Source organism: Microtus oregoni, unplaced genomic scaffold (genome assembly GCF_018167655.1).
Source record: "Microtus oregoni isolate MIOR12 unplaced genomic scaffold, Mior012 000030F_ref0000283, whole genome shotgun sequence".
NCBI lineage: Eukaryota > Metazoa > Chordata > Mammalia > Rodentia > Cricetidae > Microtus > Microtus oregoni.
This window is the reverse complement of record NW_024543089.1, coordinates 3,503,310-3,516,179: the sequence shown is the minus strand read 5'-3', so window position 1 is coordinate 3,516,179 and position 12,870 is coordinate 3,503,310. Positions and strand designations below refer to the sequence as shown.

At 37.5% G+C, this 12,870-nt stretch overlaps 1 protein-coding gene across 1 annotated transcript; it reads left to right on the top strand.

Moving 5' to 3' along the window:
* Positions 1–1,098: 1,098 nt before the first annotated feature.
* LOC121465383 (glutathione S-transferase P-like) lies at positions 1,099–1,815 on the top strand. The gene has a single exon (XM_041678621.1). It carries the CDS (start codon positions 1,123–1,125, stop codon positions 1,720–1,722), a length of 600 nt encoding a protein of 199 aa, XP_041534555.1. The 5' UTR covers positions 1,099–1,122; the 3' UTR covers positions 1,723–1,815.
* Positions 1,816–12,870: the final 11,055 nt, after the last annotated feature.

The window sequence follows — 12,870 nt, the reverse complement described above, 5'->3', positions numbered from 1 at the left end:
ACAGATTTTTGCTATTATTCCTCTAGCAAATATAAAAGTAGCAAAGTTTTTCTGCTTTTTTATCATGTATATTTATATGGTGGATTGTATTTTCTTTCCTGTGTATAATTTTTAATTTCTATACAGCTCCATTTCTCAACCATTAGTATTTCTTTCTGTGCTATATGTAATTTTTTCAGAAAGTCTTTGCCTATGCCTGTATCTTGAAGTGGTTTACAGAGGTTTTCCTTTAGGAACTTCAGGGTTTCATGTCTTACATGAAGGTACTGGATCCATTTTGAGTTAATGTATGCACAAGCTGAAGGATAAGGTTCTATTTTTGTTCTTCTAATTGTTTGTACTGAATTTTCCCAGGACCATTTTTAAAGGTACTATCTTAACTCAAAGTTGTGGTTTTGATACTGCTTTATTTTTCTTTTTTCTCATCCTTCCCTACCTTGATATTTGCTTTTCTACATGTTTTTTTTTCTATGCTCTTTTGGATATTATGGTTCTACAGTATAACCTGAAATATGGAGCTATTTACTTTCAACATTGTTAGTTTTTCTCAGGATTGTTTAGGCTCTTTCAACAGGGATAGTGGTGGCAGTAGTTATTTTTTTTCTTCTTCTTCCATGTACATTTTAAGTTTATTTTCTGTGACTAAAGTAATTTTAATTTTGATGAAGATTGTATTGAATCTGTAGTTGGCATTTTCCAATACAGATAATCTCATGCTGTTAATTTTGTGTATTTATGAGCAAGGTTTGTCTTCTTACCCTCTAGGTTTCAATAACTATTATTCTTCAATATTATCTTTTATTGTGGAAATTGTTCACTTATGTGACTAAGATTGGTCATTGGGGTTTTATTTTGTAATTTTATAATTTCTCTTATAATTTTGGTTATGAGCCTAGTCTTTAAAGGCTGAGCCATCTCCCTTGCCCTTATTATTTCTTATAAATTATTGTGCACAAGACTATTTTTCCTATTTTCCTTCTTAGTATGTCCATCTTTTGTATATATTAAAGCTACCAATTCTGACTTTTGTATGTAAGATTTGTTACCTGGGCTGGCTTCCACAACCAAGATCCGTTACCGTCTACGCAGCTCGGAATTCGTGCCTCAGTCTACGTAGCAGCCATGCCGCCGTACACCATTGTCTACTTCCCAGTTCGAGGGCGCTGTGAGGCCATGCGCATACTACTGGCTGACCAGGACCAGAGCTGGAAGGAGGAGGTGGTGTCCATAGATACTTGGATGAAAGGCTTGCTCAAGTCCACCTGTCTGTATGGGCAGCTCCCCAAGTTTCAGGATGGAGACCTTACCCTGTACCAATCTAATGCCATCTTGAGGCACTTGGGCCGATCCCTTGGGCTTTATGGAAAAGATCAGAAGGAGGCTGCCCAGGTGGATATGGTGAATGATGGGGTGGAAGGCCTTCGCCTGAAATACATCACCCTCATCTACACCAAATATGAGGAAGGGAAGGATGACTATGTGAAGGCCCTGCCTGGACACCTGAAATTTTTCGAGACCCTGCTGTCCCAGAACCAAGGAGGCAAAGCCTTCATAGTGGGTGACCAGATCTCCTTCGACGATTACAACTTGCTAGATCTGCTGCTGATCCACCAGGTCCTGGCCCCTGGCTGCCTGGACAACTTCCCCCTGCTCAGTGCCTATGTGGCACGCCTCAGTGCCCGGCCAAGATCAAGGCCTTCCTGTCCTCCTCTGACCATTTGAACCGTCCCATCAATGGCAACGGCAAGCAGTAATGTAGGGAGAGACCGGAGCTGCCTGTCCTCCTTTCCCCAGCACTAATAAAGTTTGTAAGACAGAAAAAAAAAAAGATTTGTTACCTGATACTTTGCTGAATGAGTTCTTCAATTCTAAGGATGGTAGATTCATTAACATCTCATGTATATGACTACATCATCTGTAAAGAGGGATAATATGACTTCTTGATTTCTAGTTTTTATTCCTTTTTGTTTCTTATGTCTAATTGTTAACTAAAACTTTAAGAACTTTATTGAATGGGAGTGGTGAATATGGCAACCCTGTCCCATTCCTGATTTTCATTGAAACAATTTGAGTTTTTCTTTATTTAGTATAATGCTGGCTAAAAATTCATTTATTGCCGTTTTTAGGTTGAGCATCTTCCTTTTCTTCCTAATATTTTCAAGGATATGAAAAGAAGTTATATTTTCAAAGATCTAATCTGCATCTTCTGAGGTAATTATATAGTTCTCCATTAATTCTATTTATGTACTGTATTGTAGCGTATTTATATATTGGGTCACTTCTGACTTGACGTCAACTTGATCATGGTGAGTGACATGTTAATGTGTTGTTGAACGCATCCTGCCAGTATTTCCTTAAGAACTTCTATATTGTATTCACCAGGGAGATTAGCTGATAATTTTATTTTTTTCCTAGAACTGTTTTCATTTTATCGCATATGTTCTAATGTATTTTTTTCATTTTTGTGTAATTGTAGGAATTCTTAAATTTCCAACCTGATTTCTTCAACGGCCTTTTCATTTGTAATTTCTTTGGATTTGTATGTTTTCTGTTGCTTCTCTTACTTTAGATTTCCACTTTTAGTCTTTTATAGAAGACAGACTATAAAAAAAAGGCAGTTCCATTATCATGTGTTTGTTAACACTTACTGTGCATCATGTTTTAGAAACAGTTCCAAGGAGTGTACAGGTAGCATTTTCACTCAGCGCCCAGTAAGACAAGTTGACATATGTTGTCTTTTAGCTGGTGTTTCACAGTGATGCTTCTGTGCCTGTATCTTTGTTGGAAGCAGTGAAGGAAACCCACTACAGTTTTTAACCCAGCACATGGAGCTGAGGACTACCTGTGTGGGCTGAGAAGTCTCTTGCTTCTCTTCTACTTCCTAAACTTTTCTACTTCTCTTCGCGATTGGACTCAGTCTCTGCATTATCTCCCACTTCATAGGATGCCTGAGTTCCAGTTTCTTCATATTTTCTTTCTTGGAGATTCTAACAGTGTATGGTTGGTTATTGTCCATCATCTTCTTCTCCCTGGAAATTTTCTGATTAATTTGGCAAACAACAAGATACATTTTCATGGTTATTGTATCAGTCAACAAACACATAAACATAAAAACAATACTATAATAATATGGTCCTTTTTGTTCAATTAAAAAGGTACACTTTTGGCATTGTCTTTATACATCTAATTTACAAAAAAATGCATAAAATTATTCTTTTAAGTAAATGTTTCAGTACCCCTTATGTAGAATATTTTGATTCTATAAACCTGATCTGAGCATCAGAAATCTGTTTTTCTAAGAGGGAACCCTATGATTTTTCCCACATCTTTATTCCTTAGATAATACTTTTGTAAAATATTGGTGATTACATATTGCAAGCAAAGAAAACACTATGTACTAATTTTATCCAGAAAATTACAATGCAGACACATAATGAATGCAATGTCAACAAAATTTATTGAGTACATACAATACATGGTTAAATAAATAACATTAACCTAGCAGGAGAGATATTACTGTATGTTATGTGGTGAGACAACAGAGTGCTAAATCAGGAAGACGTGGCAGCTAGTGTGAAAAGTGAAATTATGTGTTTCTAAAATGGCTCAACAATTTTGGTTGAATACCATTATAATAAGGGATTTAGGAATAATGATTTCTGGCAATATCATCAGAATGTGATTTTTATTCCTCTCCACATAGGCATGTGTCAACAGTCGTCATGGTTTTTTGGTTGAGTACCATTATAGTACGAGATTTAGGTATAATGAAGATTTCTGGCAATATCATCAGAATGTGATTTTTATTCTGCGCAGAGGCATGTGTCAACATCTGTCATGGTAATTCATTTGTCTTAGGATTATAAACAAGTTAGGTAATAGTTTGGTGTACATATATAAGCTTCTAAATAAAATGATTAAATATCGAAAGGTTCTGTTAATATCTAGAATTTTTCAACATCTAGAAATGTATACATATATTAATATTTGTGTGTAAGTGTGTAGAGAGAGTTATAACATATAACAATTATAAAATTATATAATTATGGTTATAGTTATTATAACTATAATTTTATCATGAGTATATGATATCCAACCTCTTTTTGACATCTGTTTTTATTCAATATAATTTTTATAATACCTTCCCAGACACACACACATACACATAGACACACACAAAAAAAATTCCTGTGTTATAGTATAACGTAACAACATTCCGATATTAATATTCCTAAAATGAAAATCTATAATCTCTTGTCTTAAAGTCCATCAGATCATTTTTTAAAATTTCCTTCTAAGGTAGACTTAAGATTCAGGACAGGACCTCTGCAGCTATTTCTCACCCAACCCATCTCTCTGAGACCAAACCCTAGCAAATTTAAATGTACTAGTAAGTGGAGTATTGTGTTTCATACTTTGTCATTGATACTGTGACTACAAAATGTCTTCACCATAGACATTTGGCATACTAATAATTTCTTTGTCTCTTCAAAGAGCAAGCATTTGTGAGGTGAAGAGAGTTTTTTTCATGTCACACAATGTCCTATCAATCAGGAAATGGAGAATCTGCCATTTTAGTCTAGACAAGTCTAAATTGAAAGCCTGAATTCATATCATTGCATTATGAGCCTTGTCTTCCAGTTTTTCAAATAAATTTGATTCTCTCTTCCTTAGAATTTGACCAAGCTGCCAGGAAATTTCAGCTGTCAAATCATCCCTTCATGTCTAGAAAGGTGAGCATCCAAACTGCCTAGGCTCCCACAACGCCAGTACGTGCAGTAGGATCAAAAACCCATTGCCATTGTTCTTGAGTTCTCAGTAGTCCTCATAGACCGCTATGTTCAGCGAGTCCGGTTTTATCCCGTGCTTTCGTGGAGGTGGGTGGTCCTTGGACTTCCCACAGAGCAGGGAACCCTGACTGCTCATTGGGCTGACGAGGGAGGGGGACTTGATTGGGGGAGAGGGAGGGAAATGGGAGGCGGTGGCAGGGAGGAGGCAGAAATCTTTAATAAATAAATAAACAGAATATTCTAAAGACTTTAAAAAATCCCTTCAAAATTATATTCCACCCACTATTGCTGCAAGCCTGTCTAGTCTCAATGTAAACAACACTGTCTTAGAAAGCATCGTTTCTAGTAAGTTCTGTTATATTGTACAGTTAGTTTCTTAGATACCTTTAAACATATAGTTACCACAAACTCCAAACTATCAGATGTATCAAATATAGTAAGTTGACTATTTAATAAATTGAGATAATAAATTAGTTTTATATCAAAAATATCAAAATCATGTTTGTAGGCTTATTTGTAATTGTTTTTTAGTTTAAAATTCTGAATTCTCTCTTAATGGCACTAAAAGAAAGGCGGTGTATATCTAGAGTAGACAAAAGTAACTATTTAACCTTGGTTAGATATCAACAGAGCCCAGAGCACAACATAGAAGCAAGAACAAAGCATGGTTATAGAGACATTCGCTCCCAATAGAGAGACATTTCTTTCATAACCCTAATTCAATAGCTTCAGTAAACTTTATGTGAGCAAACATAGAATATACCAGTTCGTATTTTATACGTAAAGCTTATGGAAAGTTTGTCTAAAATGTTGTTCACTTGATCAGATCCTGAAATATCAGGAGATGAATTAACTTTTTTTAATTTATTTATTTATTGGATTGGGTGCATACATGCAGAGGTCAGAGATCAAATTGAAAGAGTCTGTTTTCTCTTTCAACCTTGTGAGACCCAGAAATTAAACTCAGTTCATCAGGCTCAGCAGAAGCACTAACACTGAAACATCTTGCTGGCCAAATTCTCTAACTCATGTTTTATTCAGATGCAGAATGAAGTAAACAAAAAAAAAATCCTACATCACTAGTTGTTCTAAAATGAATCAATGTCTGTTGATTGGTATAAAATAAGTGAAATTGCTGCGCTGTTAGAAAATTGTTGAAGAAAATAAATGACGAATAGAAATATGAAATCTAGAATTATATAATCTGCAATTCTATCCTAAGTAAAAGAGATAATTTATCTAATGATTTAAAATGTGAAATGATTTTTAAAATGAAAATAAAGTTGCTGGTAGCTATATAATTTAGGGCTTTCTCCTCATAGAAGTGGATCAAAAGCAACCAAGAGTGATATAAAGAGTGAGGAAACATTGTTGTGGTGTGCCTGCAGGTAACAGACAATGCCTAGTGCAGCTGAAGAACTGTAATAAGAAACAAACAGTTTTCCAGAGATAAAAAGAAAGAGCTTTCGAAATTCACCAAGGTAAGGATAGGCTATCTGAAGAGTGCAGAGCAGAAGACAGATAATCAGTGTAGATACAGAGGAGAAATCCAAGGTAAACACAGTTCCATCCATGAGGCAACAGGGTGGTGGCAGGATGGGTTGGGGGAAAACAGAAACCTCATCGAGTCAGTGAGATGTCCGGGACATTGAAGGCACTGGTGGTCATGCACGATGACCTAAGTCTGATCTCCAAGCACCACACGGTAGGAGAGACCTTACTTCTGTAAGTTGTCTTTTGACCTTAACAGGTGTGTCAATGACACCCACGTGCACCAGGTGTGTCAAGGACATCCACGTACACATTTTTCACTCAAAATGCATGTATGTGCATGCACACACATACACACATGCACATACACATTAATTAAGTAATGTCATATTTCCTAAAGGTAATTTTGGTAGCCTTGTGAAAATAGCCTAGGAGTCCTAGTCTCTGGCTGGGATGAGACTTGAGCCCTACAATCCCAAATGTGGTTGCAGCATTTGATGAAGAAGTCGTTTCTTTTGTGGATGGGTCGGCAATGGAGAGCAAATCATTTTGTATGACTCAGAGTAATGGCAAAGTGCCCTCCTGAGAGTGGATCTACTATTGAAAGTTGAACTACCTTAGGGGCCTGAGAACAGGGAACAAACACAGGCTAACGAACCTAAATTTAACCTGTCATAAGCGCATAGTGAGAAACAAGCCTAGGAAGCGATTCTAGACCACGAGGTAGACAAACACTGAGTCCCCAACAGATTCAGGTGGTAGGCAGCTCATATCAGGCAATAAGGTGCAGAGGAGTATAAATCTTTACCATCGGTGGTAGAACACCAATCTCATCAACTGATAATAACTTAGAAGTTTTATAGCCCCCAAACCTGAAGTTGGTAGAGGCACCAACGTCTGGGCCACCTATCTGCCTTTCAATGCCACTGTAGAAATTCAGAACTCAGAAGTTCTGGAAGTCTATGCGACATCTACAATTGTGTCCCACCAGTATGATTACTAATACTTAGAAGACCTCCAAAGTATGGTAGGAACTGGGAAAAAAATGGCTCATTGGGTCAGTCGGACAACCTGAGTTCAATTTTCAGAACCCACAGGGTAGAAAGAGATAACTAACTCCCACAAGCTGTTCTCTGCATTCTATGTGTGCGTCACGGCAATTGCAAGCACCCTCACACCCACCACCACTCGATCACTAAAGGTACAGTGGTGAGAATAGCTGCCTTCCAAAGGACAGAGACAACAGTCCATCTGCTCACTTATCAGCAATATGAGTGTTTCTCACACTCTCAATGCATGCAGAAGACATTCCTAGAACACAATCTACTAATACGTCTAAATCTTTTCTCATTTTTTAAACTCAAAATATTAGGAATATTTTCCTAATGTGAGCTCTCCACCCATGCAAATTCCCAGTCAAACCAAATCAAAACAAGCCAAATTAAGAGATATCCAGGTTTAATGGAAGTTCTGCGCTCTTGCATGGCCCTGAGGGGAAACTGGGAAGCCACACTAATGATGGAGGAGGGTCAGGAGGAAGGAAAGCAGATCACATGTTCCTCTTTTGGGAGTTCACTTAAATATTCTTGGGCGTAGTCCTGACCTCCCTGCCCAGGGAAGGGTCAGGATCTGGCCTGCTGGGATTTGGAGTCCAGAATGCTTATTCTCAGGGCCAGGGGGGGCTAGGATAGATGCAAGGGGCTGGGGCCTAAGCTCCCAACTTAACAGAAATGTCCACCGTGGTTTCAGGAACTTAAACACTTCATTCATAGCAGGTGGCACTGTTTAGGAAGAATCCCCTGGGCCTTGCCGCAGAAAAGTATGTCACTGGAGGTCACTTTCAAGAGCCATGCCTACCATCTTCTCTCGTGCTCGCTACTCCATTATAGACCGCAATCCTCGGGAACCATATGCAAAACTAAACTCTTTTGTCCATAAGCGACTTTGGTCATGACATTTATCACAGCAACAGTAAAGACAGTAAAATACTGCCCAAGATGAGAGAGAACACAACTTAATAAAAATCCAAATTAAAAAAAAAAACTTTTAGTAGAGATTCCAGTGAAATTTGGTAGATTTGTTTGAGAATATATGAAACAACCTCTGATGGTCCAATCCTAGAAAATCTGGAAGAAACAGACTAATTCCTAGACATATACGACCTACAAAGTTTAATACAAGAATATAAAAGTGTTCACCAACTCTCCATGTCCTGCCTTACATTGCTACCCTGGCTTCCCCAGATGATGAACTTCAAACTGTAAGATGAAACAGATCCTTTTCTTTCCCCTAGTTGGTTTTGGACATGCTGTTTATCATGGTAATAGAAACCCTAACTAAGGCAGGTGGAAAGAAAAGGGGATTGGAGTATATGTGACACATGAGCATAAGAAACCATTAGCAGGAATTAAACAGTGAGTATGGAGGACAGTAGACATGAAAGGGTTAAACTCTTCCATTCTCACAACTGAATTTAGGTTTTAGTTCTCTGAGAAGAGCGAAACAGGTGTCTCTCCCAAGAAAGGGATATTGATCCACAATACCCTTACATTCAGGGATGAGGGAAAGAACAAACACAAGGCCTAAATCAGCCTCACAATGTCTCAAGGACACATCCTACAGCCCCTTTCTGACTTGTCCAGACTTGCTCAAGCTTGTGCAAGCATGTCCAAAAATGATGAGACTAAACCTCAGCCAATTAAAAGTATACTAATGTAACTGCTGCTTGCTTAACCAGTCATGTGTGAGATGACCTAACCATCTCTGAAACTCCCCTTAGCTGTTTAAAAGGAGTCTGCACATGGCAAATGGATGGAACTATAAAAAAAAAATTATCCTGAGTGAGGTAACCCCGATACAGAAAGACAAACATGGTATGTACTTAATCGTAAGTGGATGTTAGATGTAAAGCAAAGGATAACCAGTCCTCAGACCAAAAGAAGGTAACAAGGAAGACACTAAGAGGAACCCATGGATCCCTCCATGAAGAGAAAATGGATGAGATAACCTGGGTAAACTGGCAGTGTGCAGGAGGGTGTCGAAGAGGGGAGAGGATGGGGGAATGGAAACATGACGGATCAAAATAGTCTAGTTCAGGGTGGGACCAATGGGGAAAGTAATGAAAGACATAACTTAATAGAGAAGCTATTATGAGGTTAGGGGAAAATCTGGTGCCAAGGAAACCCCCAGGAACCCTCAAGGATGATTTCAACTAAGACTAGCAATACTTGAAAGGGCATCTGAATTGGCCTTCCCCTATAATCAAATTTGTGACTACCCTAATTATCATCATAAAACCTTCTAGTAACTGATGGAAGCAGATACAGAGATCTATAGCCAAGCACTGAGCTGAGATCCAGGAGTACAGTTGAAGATAGAGTGGAAGGATTTTATAAGCAAAGGGGCATCAAGATGATAATGGGAAAGCCCACAGAGAAGCAAACTTGAGCTTGTGGGAACTCACAGACTCTGGGCAGACTGATAGGGAGCTTGCAGGGGACTAACCAAAGCCCTTTTCATCTTGTCACAGTTGTGTTGCTTGGTCTATTGTGGGGCCCCTAGCAGTACCAGGATCTGTCCCTGATGCATGAGCTGGCTTTTTGGAACCTATTCCTATCCTAGGATTTCTTGTTCAGCCTTGATACCGAGGGGAGGAGCTTGATCCTGACTCATCATGATTCCCATGGGAGTCCTTAACTTATCTGAATGGAGATGGAGGAGGAGTGGAAAAGGGCAGAGACAAGGAAAGAATGGGAGGGTAGGAGGAAGGGGAATCTGTGGTTGGTATGTAAAATAACTTTTAAGGAAATGATAAATTTTAAAAAAGGAGCCTGCACACTCCTGTCAGGGCCATCACCCTTTTGTCCAAGTGAACGACCCTGCGTATGCTGGTATAATAGATGCTCTTTGCTCTTACATACTATTTGAGTATGGAGTCTTTCTTCAGTGCTACATCAGACCTTAGACATGAAGAGGAGAAACTACACTAAGTATGACAGATATGTAAAAATGTGAAATGATGAAAACTATTACAAATTTAAAAATAAAATCAAAAGGTACCTGGAAACAATCAGACCTTGCTAAAAGTCCTTCTTTCCCTCTTGGAACAGTGATACTGAATGCTCTACAAGGGAGTAGTCTAGAAATCTGAGCACTGAAGCATAAACAGGTTGTAACCATGACTGCCAGCTCCTCCAACATTCCAGAAGCAGTAACGAAGCAGAGGAAATCAACCTTCCTTTGCCAAATTCTCCTTCTCTACAATAAATGCAAAAAAATGCAAAGAGGTTCTCTCCTCCTCCTCCTCTTCCTCCTCCTCCTCCTCCTCCCCCTCCTCCTCTTCCTCCCTCTCTCTCTCTCACTCTCTCTCTCTATCTCTCTCTCTCCCTCCCTCCCTTCTTTCCTGCTCCCCTTCTCACCATCTTCATCATATGTCCCCCCATTTTCTCCCCTCATCCCTCATCTCTTCCTATATTCTCTGTTGCAACTATCTATAAGACTGAATTCACAAGTTCCACACTGACAGCAAATGGGTTTATATGAGTCCAAAGTCATTTAAACGACCCAATAGAAATATTGAGTACCATTCTACAACTTCTGTACTTTACCAGTCATTGTTCCCTGGTGATTCAATTACTATTAAAGGCCTTGAAGTAACATGTACACTATTGTATTACAGTGGTATTGGAGATATTGAAACATACTCAAGTTTTAACTTGGCCTCGCTTGGTGTCCAGGATGTACAAAGTATTTTAAGTGGAAATGTATTAATTTATTTAAGTATGTAATTTTATCACAGGTATTTCCTTAAGCCAATTTACGTCAGCTAAAATATGTTATTAGATTTAGGTTGTATATGGTTTCCTTAAACTGATATGTTTCATAGGAATTCTAATTGGGAAAGAAGAACTGAGTATTACAATATTTAATAGAAAAATAATATAATCATGGATTATATTAAAAATACTTTTAATATAATCTTGGAGACTTGTAATTTTATATACTGTTAGAATACTAAGACATTGTTAAATGAAATTATATATACAGGGAAATCATACTCTGGAATTCTAGATAATATTTGTTGTACATATGCAAAGATACTTTATTTACTGATACAAGATTTTTTCCTAAGAAGTAATTAAAATCAGATATTTTCTTCTGAAATGTTTATTTCTACTCCCCCCTTCTTTTTTAAAATAAATATATTACTTTTTTTCTGGAAAGAGTTCTAGAACAATTCTGTGTTCTCTGTATAATTGGGCATGAAAAAGAAGTATTATTGAAACTCCATTAAAAGAATCAAATGTCATTTTTACTTCATCTCAGACTTCTCTAGACAGTGCAACCACCATTCACAAGGGAGAAGGTTGGGAAGCTCAGTTGTTACATAAAATATCCAAGTTCAAAAGGGAAAATCAATGAATAACATCATTTCTTTTTGTTTTGAGAACTTCTCCTGATGCATGTCATGTTTGAGCTGAAAATCCTCTTGATTTTACTCACACTTTAAAAGTAAATCTGATTAAGAATGCATGGATTCCGCTAGTGCGTATGAACATACTTAGGGTACATGGACATGCATACAAGTGACGCATGCCACAATATTTTTAGTTCTTAGTTCAGGTAATAGAGTGTAAATAAATAAGAAAACTTGAGTCATAGCTCTCAGACCACAGTGGTATTTATATTTATTTTTATTCTTATATGTGAGTTCTGCTCTGTCTCTGCACAAAATGCATTTTTATGCAAAAGAAATTAAATCGGAGAATAAGTATGCATATTCTATTACCAGCAGTATTAGAAAAAATAAAACAGAAAAATACAACAGTTGCTGAAAACATTTATGCAACCTTGCCAAAACAAGAAGAAAAAGAAAAGACTAGGACTATGTCATGTATGTACTTGAACTGTTTGTTCTCAGACTCACTTTAGGAATGAAACTGTGGCCAAATGTCTCAGAACTGGGCCCTGGGGACTCTACTGACTCTCTTGTCAAATAAAAATATAAAAAAAGGAAGAACAATTTTCACATGTCCTTCCAAATATGACACAATTTAGTTTTTTGCTTACTGGACCTTAGTATTTATGATAGAATAAAGTTAGGAGTGTGGAAGACTTGAAAAAAAATAGTGGAATTCTTCATAACCTAATAAATTAGTGTAATTTATATAAATTGCATTTCTCTTTGCCATGTAATATAATCATATATAGATATACATGTGTATATGATTTAGAAGGCATCATAAAAATACACCTAAACTTTCAGAAACCTGGATAATTTATATATATAATTTTTAGAGAGGCCCAGGTGACTTCATTTTTTAATGATAAAGGGCTGACTATACATATAATTTTTAATCTCATAATCAAAACTTTTGCTGTTACAATGTGCAATAGAAGGATTTCTAGGCATAATTCCTGTTGCTTTGAGAAAATACTCTGACCAGAACAACTTAGAGCACACGGATTTATTAGTCTTACAACTCATGGTCGCAGCCCTTCATTTAGGGAAGTCATAGCAGGAACTCAAGCAAGAACTTGAAGTAGAAACAGTGGAGGAGTACTGCTTGCTGGTTCCCCCATCTCACAC